Here is a 22,757-nt window from a genome sequence, read left to right as displayed (position 1 = left end):
GATTGGCTATTTTTGACGCGCAAACGTTTTTAATTCTCTGATCAAAAGGTAGCTATATCAAAGAGTTTTAGAAAATCACAAACACAAAACTAAATAAAAAACTTCCACATATAAGAAGGGGCGTCATAAATTTCTTTTCTACTTATTATTATACATATAACTTTTTAAAGTTTCAGTTTCATTTTTGTTTATGCGAATGTAGCATACGGTTTCTGGAATCTCTAAATGAATGACAACAATAATGGTTTCCTTTGTTTGGTCAAGGTTAGCGCATTATGAATAAAAACTGGGTATCGACGCGCTCGATTGCCTCGTAATGTTGAATGTACTGCAACCGGGCTCCTCGTCCACGTACATACATCACGTGCTTGTAATGGCCGCGACGCGGGTTCTGATTTTTACCAGTACCAAAGGAATATAAAGTACACTTTAAACGTGGCACACCCACGGTCGCAGTGTCAATTAAATTGCCATACAGACAATGAAACAGCAGCACCTACATAACCATCTCATGGACCCAGTGACAAAAGATGGTTTTGAAACAAGTGCATTGAATATTTACTGGCACAGAAACGCAGCACCACTGCAGAAAAACTGTTAAAAGTAATTTGAAAGAATATGAGGCTGGGCATGCTGGTACTCCATATGAACGAACAAGGGGCTACAGAATCGAAAGTTGGGCTAGTTGGATATGCATGGTATAACTGTCAGTTCAAGCGCACGAATAAACAGAAAGGAAGAGAGGACAAGGGGCTGTTAGGTGTTTTTGTCGTACTGCTGTATAGTGCCCAAATCTTTTGTGCACTAGGTGTTATAATTTTAGAAGTACATGCACATTACACACAGAAGATCCATGCGAGTCTCTGCATTCAAAATACTTACAACATGTCACCGTCCACGAGTACAAACCAAATGGCCTTTTCTTCACTAATGAACACTTGCACTCTTGAATGCTGAAATGCACGTGCCAACCTCGTTTCGTTCACCCAGTACTGATCCGAATTGAGAAAGAAACTCAGCTTTCATACGATACTTTTTATTATGCTCTTTTACTCTATATCACGTATGGCATGGAATACTGATGCAGATAATGTAATGACAGCATGTTGGGCCCAAGCTTCGGCAAGATATGCCAAAAATTTTGCATAAAGACGTCCATATAAGAAAGATTTTGATCACTACGTTGCTTCTAGTGGTTAGGCTCTGCTTGGCTTAAATGACGAGTCAAAAATGAGTCACCATAGTATAACGCCAATATAATGCTTATGACTGCAGCAAAAAATGTCACAACATTAATTTAAGGGCGTTTAAGAAGAAAGCAACCGCCTGAAAGAGGCCAGAATGTGGTGGATTTCTTAAGCTTACCTCTTCAACCCGATCACATGCATTCCTAATGAATGCATCAGGTCAAAATTCCATATAACACGTGCAACTTATAAAGATGTAGATCCTAGTGAGCTCACTTATGTACAATTGAAAGTCCTTTCTACTGCTTCGACTTGACCTCTAAGAACCACGTGATTCCGAAAAGAAGAGCAGCGGGCCGCATGATGCTCTCGTCAAACAACATTTTCTTGGCTTCGGCTTTGGTTAGCTCGACCACGTCAATCATCTCGCCTTGTTCTTCGACACCGCCACCAGAGCTGATCTTCATGTCATCGGTCACTTCGACGTAAAACAGCTCCTGCTTGGCACCAAGGATTCCCACACCAGCTCTGGACAAACAAGTAAAAGGCCACGAATAAAGCTGAAGCCCCAAAAGGCAGTCACGCACGTTTATAAACATTAGCATGTCAGCTGCTTCAGTTAACCAAGCTCTGAAAGAGGATACGATACATTTAAAATTGTTCACACAATCGAACTACTGTTGACATTCATGTCAAGTTAGAGTAAGTATGTGCATATTCCTTGATAGTATAAATTATTTCAAGTAATTATCAAACTTCAGTTATACATCCCAGACAACACTTGATGTCCTGAGGTCGTCCTCATATGGTACAATCGTCCTCACACAATTCTTCTTGACCTTAGTACATACTGAGGACGACACAAGCTGGTTTGCCCCAGAAACGTCTTTTCGAGTGCTTTCTGAGGACAACAATTGGTCCGGAAAAGGTCCTGTTAAGGATCTTTTGGTGATGACAAAAGCATTGCACTGAGCACTTAGATATAATTCCTGAAGACTTTTGCGCACCAAGTAGATGCATTTCATACGTAAAAACTTTCTCCACACGTTTGTTTCTTACAGTCATAAAGTTATTGTATATTTCCGTCTCGTTTTTTTTTTTTTTTGCAGAAAATTTCCAAATTATGCAACGTGCTTAATGAGACACATGCGTAATCAATTGACTTAGGTATCGAACCTGGTATTGCGAAATGTCCATTTGAAACAGTGTGTTCTTAAATGTCACAGCCCTAAATTTGTCATTATACGTCGCTGTAGCGCGTAGTAACAAACTAGCAGCTGGCAACCATTGACTATGCGGCACCATTCTAGATAGTCAAGTAGCCAAGCCAACGGACTGTCAAAATAGCAGTGGTGGTCTTGTCAGAGAAAGTCACGGAGTGGGGAAAGTGCAGTGAACTAGTGAAGGTTTGTGTCCTTTGTTGTTTGTGTGCATGGTTAGAAGTGAGATATGTGTGAGAGTGTAAGTCGTAGGTGATGACGGTAGATAAATTGCCGTGCTGATGGGTGCACTGGCCTGCTCAACGTTCCGACTGATCATGGATGCATTGTCACCAGCCGACCACAGCGAGGTGTGGTTCGAAGCAGCCTGGAACAACAGCCAATCGCGATCAATTGGGCTTCGAAGCAGTCTAGTCCCAACGTGAAAGGATCGACTTCTGCATCTGACACATGGCCCGACCTCGGGCAAGTCAAGTCAACGCCCGTGTTGAGTGTACTGATAGGCTGTCATGCGGAGCCTTTAGCACTAGTGAGTGCATTGGGCGCGATACACGTGGTGATGAGGACACTGTGTCAAACTTTCGAAGAAGATTGCAAACTTAGTTGATTGAGCTGTGTTGACTGCCTTGATACTGCTTTTCTTTTTTCAGAATATACGCGGACCCAAATGCCTGACAAAGCTGTCTATTGTGATTAATTACTGTTAAATAAATAAATTTCAGTCTATAAGCTTTGTTTGTTTTACTCTAAAAGTCCAGCACTGTCACCTCTCTGTTGATTGATACAGTATATATACTCGAGACCTCGCCGGTGTTTTTCTTTTGATGTATTAAAACGTCATGAAAAGAAGTAAATTCTAAGTAGTATCAGTGCCCACAGTACGGAACCGGCCACGCTATCGTTATTCTGAAAAGATACTGAAAAAGTCCTGAATTGTTGTTTTGAGGATGTGCTGAGATTGTTATGTGTACGGACAAGGGGACGGGATTAGTGCCTTTCTAGTACCATAAGAGGACATTCTGAGGGCATCGGATTGTCCTCACGGGGGCATACTGAGGATGTCCGGAGGTTGTGTTTGTGTTGTCTGCGATGTAGTCATTGATTATTTGATAATGCATTTGAAAGCACTGCGCAAGTGAGCACTGATAATTTTTCTTAGATTACAAACTTTCTTAGAAACCTAGAGAAAACCTAGAAGAAAGGAACAAAATATTTCTCGAAATACAAATGGCTCCATCCTCAGTTTCAGAAAAGGACCCAATGTTTCGAGACCGGTTCAGTCCCTTCCCCAGGAAGGATTGGTCATGAAAGCAGTGCAGCTTCCTATTTATTTTCTCACCTCAGCTCCCTCTTTTTCATCAAGCCCCAAAAAGCAGTGCCAGAAGTAGCAGAGTTGATTACAAAATGATTCAAGAAACATGCACTAACGTCCTGGCATTAACGCCTTAAGAGTATTTCTTAGATCTGAAGTGCTGCATGAACGTCACAAGGAGCCCTGCAGAATCGTTTCAAGTAATTATCAAGAGACCTCATAATCGGGGTCTATTGTTTTTTGAATCCATGAAGTATGAGCACCAGTGCTCATTCAGGGATTACAACAATGAGCTTCATCATTATCATCATCACCATCATCATCAGCCTGACTACGCTGCTGCAGGGCAAAGGCCTCTCCCACGATCTGCCAATCAACCTGGTGAGCTTGCTGGAAGCTGAACAGTTGATGGGGGGGGGGGGGGGGGGAGGCAATAACTAGACAGGTGGTGAGGATAACATAGTTCCATGATGCCTGTTACCCGGACATCAAAGCTGTGGCGCTTACTTTGTGCGTACAATTGATTACAGAGGATTTGCAGGGGCCCCTTGACACTTTTGCAAGTAATTGTCGGATGGCCTCACTACTTGGGGTTAAAATTGGTGTTACAGTTAAATCAAAATTGGGGTTAAAGTTTCATTTCTGAATTTTTTCACCAAAACCTATGTGCGTGACGTAAGAAATTTCGACAAATAGTTTTTGTATTTTCACGACATTGGCTCGGTAAAATTTTCTGAAACTTCGCATGTTAGCTTTATGGCACCCACAGATAAGAATGTACTACAATTTTATTGATTAGAAGCTACATACAACCCAGCAGACTTGTTCAAAAATTATGACGTCATGATGCGGGAATCCGGAGGTGGCGTCTCCACTCGCATTTTCTTTTCACTCGTTTTCTCACTTACCAAGCACCGTGTCGTGGTAAGAGTGGTTTTTTCGAGATTGTGAAATTGTACTTTACTAATTTTTCAGAAAATCCTTTTGCTGTTTTGCGTCCCTTTAGGATTCACACTGGTACCCGCCGATTTGGTTGAACAGTACTAGGAGTGGCAGGAGCAATGGTTACCTGAATGAGGTGACCCGTTGTACGCTGCTCAAGGGCACATCGTATCCGCACTCCTCCTTGATCTCTTCGCGCATTGTCTCGGCGGAGGACAGTTTGTCATTGTCGATTATGCCCGCACACAGTTCGAGCGTCACGCCCAACTTTCCTGGATACTTGTTCGTGTCGATGGGCTTGCCCGAAGAGAATTCGTGTGGTGGGATCTGACCGTAGTAGACAGCTGAAAGAAGTACAAGAATTACTCATTCGCGAGAGCAATTCACTGTGAAATGCATGCTATGTAACCACATGGCAGAACCCTAACCGAATGATCTGCTACAGTTTGCCATTTGCTTAACAGATTACGCATTGTTATTTTTGCTCTTTTCGTCGAAATGAACTATGAAGGTGCGTTTTGAGGCTACACGTATGTAGTTATGCACTCATGCTGTCACTTGACAATGCCAACATTACTTTTCAGTGCCTACTGGCCCCATCAAGCCTATTTCATGCTGACAACCGAACCTTTATGAATGCTGCCAAATAAATTATACTTCATAAAGTGTTACAAAAGGCACCCAGGCTACGGCTATGAACAAACAAACAAAAAACGAAGTAAAAAGTGATCGTGCTTTGTAATAATTTACTCAATTAGGCACTATCAAGAACTATAAGCAAGATAAAGCTAGCATATTTCATTTAATAAGTTTGCCCAAAATACCTGTTATGCTACAGTTTATTCCCAGTTGAAACCTATTACTTTTATACTGTTATTTTTTTATCACTTTGAGTGATATTTCCTCGCATAGACGCTGCATGTTTTAAAATATACGCACAACCGATCCCACTTGTACATTCTCGATCAGTAGCAGACGACATTACAATGGTTACCATAGTTTTCCGAGTCGCCAGAAATAATCTAAATAGCACCAGTTTTGCCTTCCCCAAGCTTTCGTCACGCAATAAACGCTAGTGCGAGCAGCTAGCACCTCAAACTTCCTACAAGGAAAATGGGCGACCGATTCCGGAAAATAAACATGTCGTAACACGCAGTTTACGATCACGACACTCACCTGGTCGGAACTGCCTGACGAATAAAAGGACATCCCTGCTTTTGTTGTATATAACGGCCGAGACACTGCGAAGCAAAACAATTACGTTCTGGTTCAGAACACGCGCGGTAGTCAAGTATAAACCACGCCACTAGACGCACACACTGAGAATCACGCTATTTAACACGTGATGGGCACCAATGAAACAGACATTGGCACAAACCTGTCGTGGGTCTTCATGAGGTCCCATATCCTTTGCTTTCCGTTCTGCGGAATCAAGGAACACCGAAGGATAACAAGTCAATCAGCAGGAAAGGATCGCGGAGGTGGTCACATGCTTCGCCAGATCAGCTGGCGATTCAAGATCGGCTCACCTGCTTGAAAAGCAGCCGCGTAGGTTTGATGTACGCGGAATTCTTGAGCTCCGCGACCCGTACGTCGTCGATCTTCTCCATAACTACGTTGGACGTGGACAGAGAGCGTCTAACCGAGGAACAAACACTGGCGGCGGGACCGCCCGAAACTATCAATTTGGTGGACCGCGGCCAAGCTACAGCGCGCCAACATCGAACTCCGCCGATCATCGCTCACAGCACCACGACTAGCTTAGTAAGGTAAAATTTTATTGGTCGCTTTTCGTAAAAAACGGTTCACGAGCGCGGCCCGAGACGTAGATAAGCGCCTTCATTTTTTCCGAGGAAGACGTATTTTACGCAACAATCTTTTATATCAGATAAGATGCGCGATGCAACTATCGAGCCGCCCCGCGTAGGGAAACGTAGAACTAAAATGTCGTCCGCTGCCACGTTTCTTTTGCGCCGTTCCGGTTCGAGTGCTTGATCTTGTGCTGTGTTTCGCTCGGCAATCAAAGTGTAAAGAAAGAGAAAGCGGCTACAGAGGCACCTTCTCAAAGGCCATTGGACGACGCCATGCGTAACAGTGTCGCGACCCTGTAAACACTTGCGCAGCGACAGCAGGCGCGCGCGTTTAGCGTCGTTTAAGAGCTCCTGTGCACCGTATTAAATATTCAATTAGGCGACACATTCAAACCTGAACCCAAATATTTAGCTGTGGGCTACAGATGATGCTGTTGTGCCAATCTCAAGAAAGAGCGCAGCCTGTGATCAGACCCGGAACACTGCCCGGAGAGTGTTTTAATACGATGAAACTGGTTGTAGATTCGAACTTATCAGTATACAAATACATTACAGATGATTAAAGGCTCACATTTAAGATGGTTCTTACAAAATCCGTTCACTTTTTATAGAAATGGCTCAGACACTGCGCGCTAACAAGTTGTGTTGTCACAATTATCGTGGTTTAGATTTTAATTTATCAATATGAATAGAAAGATTGATGTTGGCATTGACTGTTTTTGCAATAACCTTCGTTTTTAGGCCTTGAGTGGTTTACAGTGTGTTAATAAAACACACACTTGCATGTGCAGAGTGGAAATTAGTCAATTAAGACACCGTGCATGTTGTTACGGGGACAACATTTTATTGCATCAGAAATCAAGATGGGAACACATCACAGATATCCTGAGTTACCTTATTCCGTTTTATTTCAATTACCGCTATTGCCAACATGGTGACATCAGTCTCACTGACTGCACGATAACATTTTGAGCGTATAATTGGTTTATTTACAAAGTATAAAAACAGTAACACTTAAAGAAAATAAAATTGTGCTTTTTCCTGGGTGCTGTACAGCATGAATAATTGATACATAGGCTTCTGGCACATAAGGCCTTGCTACATTCTACAAACCTTCAACAATACTACTGGCTTCCTTCGTAAAACAGTGTCACTCATCTGTTGTATCACATTTTGCATGATTAGAAACTGTTCCAAGCGTAATGCTGGTCAAAAAGTCACATCAGTCACTTACGAAACTAAACGTGCGAGCCGCATTCGGGCTTCTGCGAGTCCTGAAGCACATCACATTGAATTTCAACTTCCAGAATGCTCTCCCAACTAAGAAAATTGAAAGAAGTGAAGTGGGATGTTATATAAAGCAGTCTTAATTTACAAGATGTCATTTTGAAGGCGACACACACCCACACACACACACATGCATATTAAAGCAGTACAAAAAATCTTTATGGTACAGTATATGGCAGACAAAACGTCCTGGGCTCCCCAATCAAACGATAGCGGAGGCTTTACAAAAGTCAAGAATGTCTTTGGCACGGCTTTCGGATATTTTGATCCGCTCTTGAAGCTCCTCCACTGAACTAAAAAAGATATAAAAAGAAAAGGAGACAGATTTGATATAAGAGACACAGCAACAATCAGTGTAAGAAGCACATTCAACGCTGCCTAGGTCTGAACATTCAGTCAACAAGTGGACAAAAAAATACTGAAACCGATTTTGTTAGTTTATGTCATTTAACCATGAACTTACATTGTTTGGTTACATTATTGCAGAAGAGCCCAACAGTGACACTAATAACTGCATTTTCTCACAGAGAACAACAAAGTGTTTCGTTTTGCTTTTTCTCATCTTTTGAGTAATTGAGTTGGTATGCATTCAAGAAGAAAATACGCTGTCATGTGAGAGGATGAAGTAAAATTAAAATACTTTTCATATAACTAGCATACTTGCTACACAAAACTTGCTCATAGGCAACAGCAAAGTGGCTAACATAAACAAGATTTGCTGCATGAGCACAAGAAGAAGGCCTTAGGTTGTTGCAGCAAATGCATTCTGAATATGAAAAACCACACAGCTGTTATTAGGCACACCTTACTAAACAGTCTCTTCTTTTATTGCAATATTTATACCAACAATAATAAACTGAACGAGGTGTAAATACACTCCTGAATGAGCATGAAATGGCATTTAATACTTCACAACTTTTTGCACCAATCTACATCTTTTTTTGAAACTGTGGGTGTCAGCCTTTGTTTAAAAGAAGATGCGAGTCAAAAAATGCAAGTTATTTCCAAAATTACATATTTTTTTATTATTAATGTCATTTGCTTTCACAAGTTTGGTTTCCCTACTTTCACAACAACAATAAAAAAAGACTGAAGATTTTAAGTAAACTCGAAGTAGATTAAAATCGCCTTTAAAGAGCACAAGGTGGTTACCAAGAACCAAAAAGAGCTCATTGTTCAGAGCCTTCCGGAAATCGTCACCTCTCATTGCTTGCCATTGAATTTCGCATGAGGAGTTCACTAAAAGCCACATGCTCAGAATAACAATAATTGTCAAGCTCTCATGATGGAATAAATCATATTAAAAAACATATCTTTGCCATATAGATGAGCTTTGACTTATACCTTTAAAATACATCTTTCTCAAGATACGTTTTCTGGCAACTTCTTGAGTTTAGACGTGTTTTTGGTACTCCTGATAGCCAGATCAAGACGAAAATTTTGCCTAGATATTCCTTATCATGTGCAGGGTGCAAGTATCTTATTTAAAATTTGATATTGCCTGCATAATTATTACGAACCTAAAGCAAGCAATTAGTATGGGCTGAAAACTCTAAGAATTCTCACATAATTTTTGTTGTCTATTAAAATGTCTCATACGCACCTTCTTGATAGTTATTTGCATTCTACAGTTAATGTGGGGCAATGTAAGCCAATAATGGCTCAAAACTATAAAGGCTTAGTGGCACAAAAAGTTTATCAAAAACAAACTATACCTTACACATTGTCATGGCTCAAAACAAAACTGCACAACTTACCATAAAACTAATTAAATAATTTAAATCGGCATAAAAGTTTATATATACAGCAAAAATATTCATTGTTCATTGCCCTAGGCTACATGTTATCAAAACTTTATTGAATCACATCTCTCCTTAAAGAGATACTCAACAAAATTATTGCTGGCAATATTTTCAGTCAAACTGAAAGATTAGGTGAGACACAACTTTCATTTCACACAAAAACTAGCAGAATATAACGAAGTTCATGAATATTTCACCAATAGCCACATCTAGCGGATGAACCGTGAACTATAAATACATAAAATAAATAGACAAGATGATGTTTGGCGACGTTTTAGATGCGGAGCATCTTATACTCGCGCCTTGTAGTGCGCCGTCCGCGCCGTCCGCACCGCTTCTCGAACATTCGACAGCTGACGCGCGCGCATGCGCCGTCGCGCCGTCGCCCACTCTTCCACCATCTGTGCATCCCTTCCTCCTCTACACACCGCGCGCGCTTCACTCCTCCACCATCTGTGCACCCTTCCTCCTCTACACACCGCGTTCGACATCTACAATTCTCCTGATTCTCCAGTGGACGCGCATGTGGCATCGCGCTTCGAGAACATTCAACAGCTGACAGTGCATGCGCCGTCGCGCTGTATTGATACTCAAGGTCGGCGCTCGCTCGCTCAGTTGCCGCTTGTCGGTTGGTTTGTACGGCGCGTCGACGTCCAAGGTCGCGGTGAAATGAATTCCAACGTATCCACAAACACAATGATCGACATCCCTTCGACCAGCGCCGCCCTTTCGCATACGTGTGTACGTGTTCACTCATTTAACACCCCCTCCTACAACCACGTTAACCAATTTAGCCATCGACCCAAGTAAGTCGCAATTTAACACCCCATTTCACAACCACGTTAACCAATTTAGCCATCGACCCAAGTAAGTCGCACTTTAACACCCCGTTAACCAATTATATGGTCCGCATCCTCCTCAGTGTTCCCCCGAGGGAAGCTGCGGGCAATTTTTGTGCATCCAAAACGAACATGCCAAAATTCCAGTTGTCGCCCACGCCTATCAACACACCCAGCCCCGCTACGGTTTCTAGAACCACTACAACAGCACCGGCAGCGAGCAATGCTCCTGGGTGCGATGAAGAATGGCACGTTTCAGTGCCTTTGTGGAAAGACCAGAGTAGAATGCAAAGGAGGGGTGGAGAAAGGAAAGAAGCCGAACAGAAATGCGTGCACCCTCCACATGACGTCAAGGCTCGTGCCGGAGCGTAACAGATGCGCGCCAGAAATCCTTCAAAAATACAACCAACGGTTTAAAAATATGTGAAACAAGCTCTGCTTATCGGAACAGCCGTGTCTTCAGTGTGGATTTAGAAGTGTGGCAGCTTGGGCTAGTTGGTATGGCATGACGATAGTTATAGCGCGAAAAAAAATGACGACACAGAGACAAGAAGGACACGAAAAACATGAGCGCTAACTTCCAACTGAGTTTATTGCGCAGAGCACGAAAATATATAGAGGAGACAGTAACCATGTGATAAAAACCATATGGCACAAAGAGCAGAACATGAGTAAGAGAAAAACAAAGACAAAAAACAAGAGCACAGAAAAACGGCAAAGAAGAATTTATAAGAAAACGAAACAGAAAAGTAAAGATAATATGACTACTTGCACGCATCGAAACCTTCAAAGTAGTTATATTATCTTTACTTTTATGTTTCGTTTTCTTATAAATTTTTCTTTGCCGTTTTTCTGTGCTCTTGTTTTTTGTCTTTGTTTTTCTCTTACTCATGTTCTGCTCATTGTTGCATGCTTTTTTTGCATGGCATTTGTAGCATGCTTTAAGTGCTTTCTCTCTCCCTCTTTTACCAGTGAACACACCGAAAGCCTGCTACCTTGGGGGGGGGGGGGATGAAGGGGGACAAGAAGACACATTTGATTGTCAGCATACGTCATAACCTTGAACAATTTTTCTTTTTTCCTTTGAACTTGTGGCTTACTTTGAGTGCGATTGCAAGCGCGTGTCCGGGTATGGGACGACATATCGCAGCGGCCACGGTAAGTATGCAGCACGCAGTGTTCAAATTAGCCAACAAACTCGCTCATCTTTCGACTTGCTCATCTCCACCTATGGTTCCCAGAACTGGTATGAACAACACTGTCAGCGAACAATGCTCCCGGTTGAGGCAAAGCACCGGCAATTTTGTGGAAGGGGGAGAGTGGGACGAAAGGAGATGTCAAGAAAGGGAAGAGGAGGACAGGAACACGTGCATCTTGCGTACGCTCAGCGACTGTGACGACACAGATTGCACTCGTGTGCAGCCACCACACGCCAACAATCCATCAAAAATATCGCCAACTGTTTCAAAATAAGGAACAAAAACTCTGTTTATTAGAACAGTGAGGTCTTCAGAGTCGAATTTCGAAGTTTCGTCGGCTGTACCGATTTCTGTTCAGTATCCCTTTGAAACAAAGACTTTCATCAAAACCAGCATCATCTTTAGTGACAAGATTCTTAGCAGCCTGGTGCAGCTATCAAGAGAAACTGCGAATATCAGTAGCCATACTAATAGTTTTGAAGCAAGACCGATAGTTGGGCTAGTTGGTAATGTGCATTTTATGCAACTTCCAGTGCTCAGACATACGAGACATAGTAAAAGAAATGCAACACAGTGCCTCTATAAATTGCATCATAAAAGTTCTGATGTCATGTCTCAATCTTTGGGCACTGCAACGATTTTGTATCGTAGCCACAGGCAGGCACAACTTGAACATGTTCGCATGAATACCAAACCGGGCAAGCTGGTGCTCACCAATAGTCAACAAAAGCATTTCTTTCTGCCGCTGTTTATTTTGCTGTTAACTATCACTTTAAAACTAAAGGTTCATTGCAGTTTCTTACCTTTTCACGAGACTCCGCACAGAGGGATATGCGGTGGTTAAGCTGATTGCTGTAGCCAAGCTGACCTTCGGAAATGCGAGGTAGAATTGCACGACCTGGAACACAATGGCGGACATGTAAAAACCTGCTCACATTGGGAAAACAAAATACCGTATTTACTCGCGAAATTAATGTATACTTTTTTTTCCCGAAAAATAGAAGCGAAGTTGGGGGTGCGTTTATTATGTGGGTAAAATTTTATGAATACTTTTTCGGGATGAGCGAGAAAATGCGGTATTGCAAAAGAAAAGTTAGGTCGCTTAGCTTTTCTCAATTGACATACGCGTACACTGTTTGGAAACAACTTCTTTACTGCACTTCACTCATCTTTGGTGGTTGACGGCGAAAAAAAATAAATCCAAATTTTGACGACTGAAGTTGGAGGTGCGTTTATTGTGTGAATGTGTTCATTACGCAAGCAAATATGGCAGGCAGTGCACGCGGTACTCACGGGATTCTTGCCCTGAAGGCATTTGGGTGATGCAAGCGCCATGCCCTTCTGGGACTCTTTCTTGGCGAGGGCGACAACTACTTTGGCCGTGTTTGCTGAAAGCCACAGAACAGAAATGACCACTATGTGAGGGTGAGCAAGGGGCAAGCCTCTGCGTTACATAACCAACTCATAAAATTTAAAAGCTAACTAATGTGATAGGGCTAATGCCTCAAATGTACGTAACACGTAACTTACATTTGGCTGCATACCACACTTACACGATTTTAGGTCGATACATTTTGTCTAAATTAAAAATCTGAAATCGGGGGGTCGACTTGCAATGGAAACCAAAACTAGAGCTCCACCCACCCCCCGGTTCTATATTCGAGTCGACTTACAATCGTGCCAATATGTTATTTCATGTTTGAACGTACATGTTATAGTTTTTCATGTCACTGCAATGTGAACCCTCAATTCTGTCGCAGCAATTGAATAAACCACAAACAGCGACTGTACAGAAACAATGGCTACACATTAATCTAAGTCAAGCTTTCAATCTGCTTTGCTGCTACATAAGTGGTAATGACAAAATACATATGAATATTCCAAGTTCCATCTTGAGCACCCACCTTGAGAATCCGAAAAGAACACCTTGGCATGCGTAGAGTTCAGGAACATCAACATGTTGTCAAAGTACTTCGTCCTCTTGCTAAAGCCACATGTAAGAGAAAAGCGAAATAAATAACGGAACCATTAAACAAGGGGCCAGGACATCAAAAACGAAGCAGTCTGAAATGGTCTAGATCTTGCATGGCAGTATTTGAAAAAAAAAAAATGAAGACAATTTGCTGTCTTTGTTGTGGCACCAAGCTTGATCAAATGAGATTTGTCAATTTGCTCCAGTTTTCAACATATACTTAGAAATATGACACATTTGAAAAATACAGGTTCTGAAGAGAAACGGGTTATCAGCTTCAGTTTCGCATAGCCGACATCAGCAAGAGAAAATGCCGTTCAGATTCACTGGTTTTGAACAGCCAAAGGTAAAGTGTCATAATTCAAATTAAAGGAAAAGTTCACAAAAAAAAGAGACGGCTCTTTGTCTGAAAATAAGAAGTTACGAAATTACACTAAAACAAGTTTATGAGAATTTAAAGTGTAGCAACGACTTCTTTTATCCTGACTAAAGCAAGACACCTCTAAACCGAAGTGCATACTATGAGACAGAGCTGAATCAGCAGTGATATTCATAAAAAAACATTGAAGTGTTCAGTCCTACGTCTGTGTTAGTTGTTCTATTTCATGCATTTTAACAACAAAGTACCAACAAGGTGAAGCAGTTGATTTTAGAAGTACTTTTTTTCATCAATCAAGCAATGCTCACAAAGTTAGGCACAAGATTTGTTAAATCTAAAACACATGTCACCACTATTAGCCCATTTTCAATGCATTCCTTTAAGTGGTCATCTTGGGTTGCCATGACAGCTCAAAGAACAAGTTTCAGCCAATGAGCATTTGCGTACACAGCACTTCAAGCTCTCCCCAGCAGTCTGGAATGACGAGACCCTATTATTCAATCATGCTGGTATCAGTGGAGTTTTTCAACCATACGAGTTGGAAAACTCACCTTAGGTACTATGTATTTAATGTCTGGACATGCCACTCGTCAAAATTGTGGGGGGTCAACTGATTGTAGAGCCACCTGAAGGTCCAAATATAAAACTAATTCTTGACTTCTTTACATTTTGCATCACAGAAGAAGGCATGCCTAATGAAGTGATCAGTGGGCTCACATTTGAGATTTACTTTTCAAAGATTATACTGTGGTCATTAATCTCTTCGTTTCTTTTTCAAGGTACTTTACTTAATGTTTCTCATGGCAACACACTGTGACGGTGAAGACTACAGAGGTGCGGTGTGGTCTATGTTGTCGCTCCCAGGTTACACAAAAGAGGAGAAAGAATCAACGGCTTGTTTTTCTTTGTTGAATACAATCTTATAGAAAACCAAAAAAGATTATGTAAAAAAAAATATAGGGGACATTATCTGTAAACTGACAGTAGTTTCGTGATTGTGATGTGAACTTAAATTAAAGAGGACAACAAAACAACTTTGCCCCCGGTAGGGACATGATCTACAACCATCGGATAATGAGTCCAGCGCTCTACCAAGTGACCTACAGCGGCGACCGTCCTTCTGTACATTTTATTGGATCTTTTTACGAGCTGGCTGCTGACCACTAAACCCTAAAATACTACCTGAAGGCCTCAAGTCTGTCGAAACGAGACTCTCGCTCGTGAGTTTGCTTTCCTCCATAAGTATTTCCTGGTTTCGGGATGCAGTATTGAAACCGATATGATTGAACAATTCTGGGTTGCAATACTAGACGTGGCAAGCTCACAATGGTCGTTCGCCAGGCTTGACCCTCTGTGGCCGCTCAAGGATGAGGCACGGTCGATCGTACAGCTCGAACAGGTGCCTCATTTCGGCCACGAGGCGGGAGTTGTTCTGGGGATTGCCAAAGTCGGCCAGGGCCTTTCGCAGTATGCAGCACCTCCTTCCCACTACAAGGCTTCCAGCCGCGAGGGAGAAGACCTCCACTTGTATGCCTTTGAAGGCACGCAACGCAGACACGAGGGCCTGTGGTAGCAAGTAGGGCGGGCGATTAGTAAACTTGAGGTTCAAAGCAAATTCAAGTGAATGGTGACTTGGTCGAACGATTTTAAACGGAATTGTTCGAATAGGGGAGATGATTTAGACTCCAAGCAAAAGTTTTGAAGAAACCCGACGTTTCGAAGCCGACTTAGATCCTTCCTCAGGAGTGACTGCGCAGACTACGTAGCAGCGGCGTCTTCAAAGCAATCGCGGGGTGGATAATGACCCCCCCCCCTCTCTCTCGTTTTGCCGTGGAGGGCAGTCCGTGTGTATACACTGGGGGAAGGGTTCCGAGAGAGCGGTTGATGTTATGGGCTGTCCTCTGTATGTCACCCCTGAGGAAGGAACCAAGTCGGTTTCGAAACGTCGGGTTTCTTGAAAACTTTTGGTTGGAGTCTAAATCATCTCCCAGTTTCATACCCAACCAGAGAGGCTTCTGTCGAATGTTTACATTCAATTGTTTGAATAGTAGTATGTATCACATATTATAAGAAAAACTGAGCATTTTCGTCACGACCCAACTTGCTTGCTCAATATTTTTGAGAATTACAACTAGGCTTGTGCGAATGTTACTTTTTTTTAATTTTCTGCTAAGTGAAAGCAGCTGAGAATAGTAGCAAGATTTGAATAGTTACAGGGTGCAAGCTGTAAAAGGTACAAGATGGTTCATTTTAAAATTTGCTATAATTAGTGTATACAAGCCAGTATAACACGCTTTCAAAATTTTTGAAAATGTTAATTAAGGTGCAAACAATATGTACGTTTAACCTTAAAATATGGCCTCACGGCAGAGCAGCTGCATGCTGCAGTGAAGCGACCCTTTCAGGAGGTTACAGCAATAAAATGTTTGAATCGCAGATCAAAATTTTATTAATTTCAAATTCATGACAAAGCAGTGCAAAATGAATCTTGATAACTTACTCTAGCAACAGGTAATCATTCAATTATGTCAATTATTATGCTACCAGCGCACATGATAATGAAACATGACAATGATGACAACAGATGAGCAGCCAGCAAATTTTTGTGACGAGTGAATACAGTGTGCGAAAAGAACACAGCATACCTAGTGCCATGACAGAGACCCTATATAAGTATGTGTTTGCCATGTGTTTGCAATGTGTTACAATGTATGTGTTTGCAAGTCTATCTAAACATTGACAGGAACAGAATCAATGCAATGCTTACCGTTCCTGATGCTATCTCTCTGGTGTCCACTATAATTGTGATAGTCTCGTCGATTTGAACCTGAGGAAGACGTCAAGCACATTTGTTTTAAAATGCAACTCTGTATATAAATGGCGAGATTTATTTGTACTAGTGCACTGTACTCGTGTGTCAAATCAAAAAGGGCCTCTCAGTTTTCATTTAAATACCATCAGATCCCAAATTCAAGTCACCCACACTATGCTTTCACAAATGTTGAAACTGGGGCAGAAAGACAAAAACTGGCAAGTGCTTAGCAGACTCTATTTAAAGGGGCCCAGAACACTCTTTTAGCATGGTCTGAAAGTGTTGCCGATCGGTAGCCCAAGATCCTGAGAACACGTAAGCCAAACATTATGGCACAGCACGCGGTCTGCAATTGAAAATAGTCGGCTAGAAGTCATTCCCTCTTTTCTCAACTAAATGATGCCATGAACCCAAAGGACCACCCATAAACCCAAAGTCCACAACCATTGGCTGATATGAGCATTGCAAGTTCACTCATACTTGATGGACTCTACACATTTTTATGGCAGTCAGGAGGCAATAAGCTTTTTTATTGATGCTAGTCAATAATTTATTCATTCGTTTAACTATTATTACTTTAAAAAGTGTTGCAGGACTTTTTTAAGTCAAATAAGCAGATTATTATGATTCAGTTTATAAGGATCTGTTTTCTACACAATTTAGGTAAACTGGAGGCCCACATTCAGATGAATTTCTGCTCTCAAGCATTGTAAAATTTTGTTTTATTTTTCGATTGCGAAACAAATGTATTTTTACTTAGATGAGTTATGTTCAACAACCGTTTTTATGCTGTTCCCAAATACTTGAAGTTGGTATTTTAAAAAATACTGCAATACAATGAAGAGAAGTGCTAGGAAAAAATGGAAACAATTTTTAAATGTCTGGCTCGAGAATATGCCTGTTATACATATCTCATAAACAATAATTTAAATACTGAAGTGCAGCACACTAGAAACAGTAAACTCAAAACCGTAGATACCGACAAGCAACAAGTTCTTCCTGAATCACATGACTTCTTTAGCAATATTGCTCTTACTGATTTCATTGTATCAAGAAACTTAACTGAATAAACTTGATTTATGCAAGATTACTCTCCGATTTCAATGGTGTCTTGAAATGCAACTAGAGAACAGCCAGTGTAGGCACTACCCCAATTTCTTCTTGCCTGCATTTGTTGGGACATTTTGCCCAACCCTATGTGTCAAGAGCTGTAAAGCTTTTTGGCAAATAGAACTTGCATTCGTGAACTTTTAAACACAAGAAAAAAAACAAAAAAAAACAGGAGGGTTGGAAGACACAGTTTACGACAACGACACATATCACTCATGTCACTCTTACGCAGTTGCCGTACAAATGTGGAAGCGTAGCATACCTGGGCTTCTATAGGCGACTGACAGACGTCTGTCGAAAGGCTTCTTTTGTTGTGAAGACTGGCCATATGCGTCCTGCGAAATTCTTCCTGCCTGATTTTTTGAAGCCGAAGCCGCTCTTCTCTCGACAACACTCGGGAGGTTTCCGATCCTGGCGTCAACGCGGACGTTAGGTTTCCTGGAAGACTGGCTAACGCGCAGCCTGAAACCTCGGTTGCGGCAGCGACGCACCTGAAAACTTCCGAAGCTGGCTTGGCAAGTTCCTCGCCTCGGTGTTTTCTGCTGACCGGACTGTCATCGACCTCGATTTTCTGGCTTTTTGAGATGTATTTAGTGCGGCATGATTCCTCTTCACTGGTAGACGATATTTGAATTCTCCTTTTGCGCTGCCTCGTCTTTGCACGGCTGCGCACAGGTGATTCTTCTTCTTCGAGCTGCACGCAAAGAAATGTGACAAAAATGAGCCATGAACATCTGTGCATAACGTACAGCTGTGCGTAACGTCACCTGATATGCACCACTACAACAAGAAAAAAATTAGCATTTTAGCTACAGTTTGATGCAAGGTATAGGCCTATGCCAACTTGGTTTTTCTATGTACTACTGGTCTCTGCAATTGTTCCGAGTTGTATGCATGAAAAAAAAAAAACATAGTAAACAATAACAAGCAAGTATTCTTATTAAAATAATGTTGTTCTTCTTGCATGGGAAGCTTTTGCATAATATAGTGCGGCCAATATACGGCAGCATGCATAAACCAAAGTATCTGCTGAACAGCCATTATATGGCTAGCACATCTCAGGCAACTGTGACTTGATGGCACACAACAACGATAACAAGAATGATAGTGACAACAGCAGCAGCAGCAGCGACAACAACAGTGGCAACACTTACGATGACGGCAACAGCAGCAACAACAACAAGAAAAACTGCTCTTCTGCAGTCATATGAAAATAATTACCATCAAAAGGATCATCTGATTAAACCAAATCAGCAATTACAACCAACAGATCTGGATCACACAATTCACAACTCATTCATTGTCGTCAGCATCATCACCACCAGCTGCATCCTGACTAAGCCTCTCCCTGACAAAGGCCTCTCCCACGTTCCACCAATCAACCCGGTCCTGTGCTTTCTGCTGCCACATTATACCACTAAACTTGGTAATCTCATCTGCCAAACTAATTTTCTGTTTACCCCTAACACACTTGCCTTCTGAAATCAAGTCAGTTACCCTTAATGACCGGCGTTTATCCTGCCTACGTGCTCGGTCCATGTCCATTCTTTTTCTTAATTTATATTTCAATTATGATGTCTTTCACATCCATTTGTGCCCTGACCCACGCTGCTATTTTCCTGTCTCTTAAGGTTACACTTATCATTTCCCTTTCCATTCATAGAACTCATTCATGGGAGACCAAAAACTCCGTTCCCCACACACAATGCGGGCCACAGTATAGCACATTGGCTGAGAAAAGAATAACCTACCAAATGTTATGGCAATGTAAAGGGAACCACGTTTTCATGGTAGGGGAACAGAGCAGAAATATGACACGAACTATGTTCACAAGCACGGATGAACGACAAGGAAGCGCAACTCAATACACTAGAACAATGTTTGCAACAATATATATACAGTGCTCACAAACCGAAATGTGAGATGAAAAATTTTATTATAAGACTGGTATATGCAATTGCTGTATCATGTCATGCTAAATGTCATGTTGGCTCCTGTTTAGGGGTCACAGTCAAAATTATGGCACCATTGCAAGAAAAATGAAGATGGTGAAAACATAAGACTGTGCATTACTTTGATGTAAATAAACGCATTTAAATTCATGAGTACCGCACAACATCGCGAATGTTCATGCCTGAGACACTCACTATTAACTGCTACTAATAAGCTGAGCTAAGCAAACAGGATAAACAGAGACCTAACGCTACCTGGTCAGATGCTGAGGAACTCAGTCGATGCAAGGCCGAGGAGTCATCACTACCCACGCAAAAGCTGTCTCGCTCGTAGTCGGCTTCATCTTGGGACACGGCTTGCGAAAACACCTCAGAGTATCGAACATGATTTGAGTGGCCTATTTTGAACTTGGCAGGATTGACTGGGCTGCGAACTGTCTGGAGGTAGAGGGTCTTGTTTGGCACTGAAATTCAAGAACCAGATATGCAGACCCACAATGGCTTGGTCAAGATATCCTGGGACATAATTCTTGAGTGTGTGTATGTGCGTTTTTGCTGTGCCACTCACATTTTTGTTCTGGTTCAACGAGATGAAATTCCAGCTGTACTGTGATCTGCTTTAAGGGGAAAAGTGTTCCACTCAACTAACTAACACATAGGCGAAACAAGCTACGTCTGCTTCTGAATGGATCTCGTATCAGGTCAAAACTCAATACTACAAACCATGAATCCAATGAAATAGATCTAGAAAATTTCGCACTGACATCAGCATGAAAAAAGTAACATGCTTATTAAGAATACTGAATAAAATTAAGGTACTTTTGCATCGATGGTGACTTCACTACCGCAAAGAGAAGTTACAACAGATTACGGCAGTGAACACACTGGACAACTTCCTGTTTCAAAGCCAAATTCATGTGGCATTATCAAAGTGGCTCACACATCTGGAACTCAACCCATTATGGGAGAAAAGTCGCAATTCACTTAGAACACTGAACTACTCTGTTACCCTTGATCTAATTAATCTTAGCACACTTGTTCCTAGAAAGCAGTTGTTCCTGTGAGATGAGCAATGGCTTACCTTAATTTCTGTAGTAACCCAGAAGCTGACTGGGTACCCAGCTTTAGGCCTTTCAATATTACTCTGGAATCGATTATGTAAAATAATCACCCTCGAGGTTTTGTTTGATGCATGTGGATACAAATGCAAGCTACTTAAACTTGTCATTTTCGTCAGCAATCACGAAAATTGCCATTCGTTTGGTCTACGCTATTGTGTCATCACAGATAATTAAAAGGGCCCGCAAGAGGGTCTTTGGAGTACAACAAATTGAAACAAAAGTATAAAATGCAGATTAAACTTGTGTGTGTATAAAGTGATTTTACAGCTTGAACTCCTTGTATGGGCCAATCGAAATGATTTTTAGAATGAGCAATCTGAAGAGATGGCTACCATCTCCACGTACATGGAGGTCCCGTCTGTAGCATCTAAATGCAATATTTAAATAAGAAATGTTTTTCATGCTTGTAATGTGACATTTCGTAATGGCAACTGAAACGGACAGATGTTATCTCAGTAGATGGACATTGAGATTTAGAAGGCCAAAAGAGTTACGCTGCAAGATCTTGAAAAGCTCATGCTATTAACGTCATGCTGTTAATGTCAGATCTGGCGATTCGAGACCAACTTTAACATCAAATGAAAACTGATTACAAACCCTTCCATACTGATCATCATCAGCTTGACTATGTCCACTGCAGGACTAAGGCCTCTCTCATGTTTCTCCAATTAAACAGGTCCTGTGCTTGCTGCCGCTAGATGACACCTTCAAACTTCTCAATCTCATCTGCCCACCCAAATTTCTGCCTCACCCATGCACGCTCGCCTTCTCTTGGAATCCAGTCTGTCGCTCCAGATGACTAGCAATTATCTTGCTTTTGCCCTAAATTTTTTGTTCATAACCACTGGATTTCAATAATGACATCTTAGCTAGTCCTTGACCCATACTGCTCTCTTTGGTTCCACCTATCATTTTAGGTGCAAAGCATCTCAGGAGCTAGGCTTGCCGGCAACTCCTGCCATCGCACTGTGTCGGGTATTCACCGACCATCATAAAAGCTGGTTAAATCCCACAACTTGCTACTGGTCCACTAAAGACGATGAAGGCAACAGTCAGCCCAAGAAATAGCTGATGACGTTAGTGGAGAAGAAACACCTTTCCCTACATGCCGTAAGAAACTGAAACAGGGATGAAGAAGTGCCTTAGGGTAAGCTCCATTCCAACTGTTTTACAATGACATTAGTGGAGCGAAAACAACCTTCCTTACCTGCCCGGTTTCAGGCTTGGCACTACCAGTGCTTCATTAAAGTAGCCTCCCTTAAAACACCACAAGCTTCACCCCTCCTCATGTCTCACGTCAGTGGAGCTAAAACCCCCTTCCCTAGATGCCTCGCTCCGCTCCGGTTTGTTTTGCTTTATTTCTCTTTTTCATGCTTTCTCTCTCGTTCTCTCTCACATATTTTTTACCACAACACCGTGTTGCCCTTCCCAATCAACGCTGAACCTTTGTCATAAGCTTCCCTCACACATATTGCATGCTATCATCTTATGAGTGAGAGGCATGTGGGAGAGATTTTACAACATTGAGAATGGGTTCTAGATTAACCTGAGGAGGACGGCCTGTCCCTATATGCAACCGGACTTATGACAGGAAAAACGAAACGAAGCCGTACTTCAGAACAAACCTTGAGTCTGGTCATCGATGAAGCTTTCATCCAAATGATCAAGGCTGCTGTTCTCCGACTCGTCGGACGAATTGACTATGTCTGCCGAGACATCTGCTTCGTGTTCAATGAAGTTGCTCTTCTTCCTCTAAAACACAATGCAAAAACAAATAATCACGAAAAATTCGATAAATCATCATCAAAGCAA

At 41.8% G+C, this 22,757-nt stretch overlaps 2 protein-coding genes and 1 long non-coding RNA gene across 4 annotated transcripts in view; 1 reads left to right on the top strand and 2 right to left on the bottom strand.

Annotated features, from left to right (window-relative positions):
* Positions 1-1,020: 1,020 nt before the first annotated feature.
* Positions 1,021-6,618, bottom strand: LOC119166865 (uridine diphosphate glucose pyrophosphatase NUDT14). Its single transcript, XM_037418242.2, has 5 exons — positions 6,191-6,618; positions 6,040-6,083; positions 5,838-5,902; positions 4,789-5,005; positions 1,021-1,715 (listed from the first exon to the last, which is right to left on the bottom strand). Exons 1-5 carry the CDS (start codon positions 6,398-6,400, stop codon positions 1,487-1,489), a joined length of 765 nt encoding a protein of 254 aa, XP_037274139.2. The 5' UTR covers positions 6,401-6,618; the 3' UTR covers positions 1,021-1,486.
* The window catches only part of LOC142765792 (uncharacterized), a 31,613-nt gene continuing 15,160 nt past the window's right edge, over positions 6,305-22,757 (top strand). Inside the window, exon 1 of the long non-coding RNA XR_012884400.1 lies at positions 6,305-6,430. This is a non-coding gene — a long non-coding RNA (uncharacterized LOC142765792). The remainder of the gene's footprint in view (positions 6,431-22,757) is intronic.
* Fancm (FA complementation group M) overlaps positions 7,295-22,757 on the bottom strand; it is a 39,689-nt gene continuing 24,226 nt past the window's right edge. For both annotated transcript variants that reach the window (XM_075867482.1, XM_075867483.1), the window contains exons 19-27: positions 22,571-22,697; positions 20,080-20,288; positions 18,135-18,566; positions 16,718-16,777; positions 15,276-15,514; positions 13,504-13,583; positions 12,893-12,987; positions 12,403-12,497; positions 7,295-8,052 (exon numbers count right to left, since the gene is read on the bottom strand). In XM_075867482.1, the coding sequence (XP_075723597.1) occupies positions 7,962-8,052; positions 12,403-12,497; positions 12,893-12,987; positions 13,504-13,583; positions 15,276-15,514; positions 16,718-16,777; positions 18,135-18,566; positions 20,080-20,288; positions 22,571-22,697 (1,428 nt within the window). In that variant the 3' untranslated portion in view covers positions 7,295-7,961. The remainder of the gene's footprint in view (positions 8,053-12,402; positions 12,498-12,892; positions 12,988-13,503; positions 13,584-15,275; positions 15,515-16,717; positions 16,778-18,134; positions 18,567-20,079; positions 20,289-22,570; positions 22,698-22,757) is intronic.

This window comes from Rhipicephalus microplus, chromosome 6, assembly GCF_043290135.1.
Source record: "Rhipicephalus microplus isolate Deutch F79 chromosome 6, USDA_Rmic, whole genome shotgun sequence".
NCBI classification, from domain to species: domain Eukaryota; kingdom Metazoa; phylum Arthropoda; class Arachnida; order Ixodida; family Ixodidae; genus Rhipicephalus; species Rhipicephalus microplus.
This window is presented reverse-complemented; position numbering and strand designations above follow the sequence as displayed.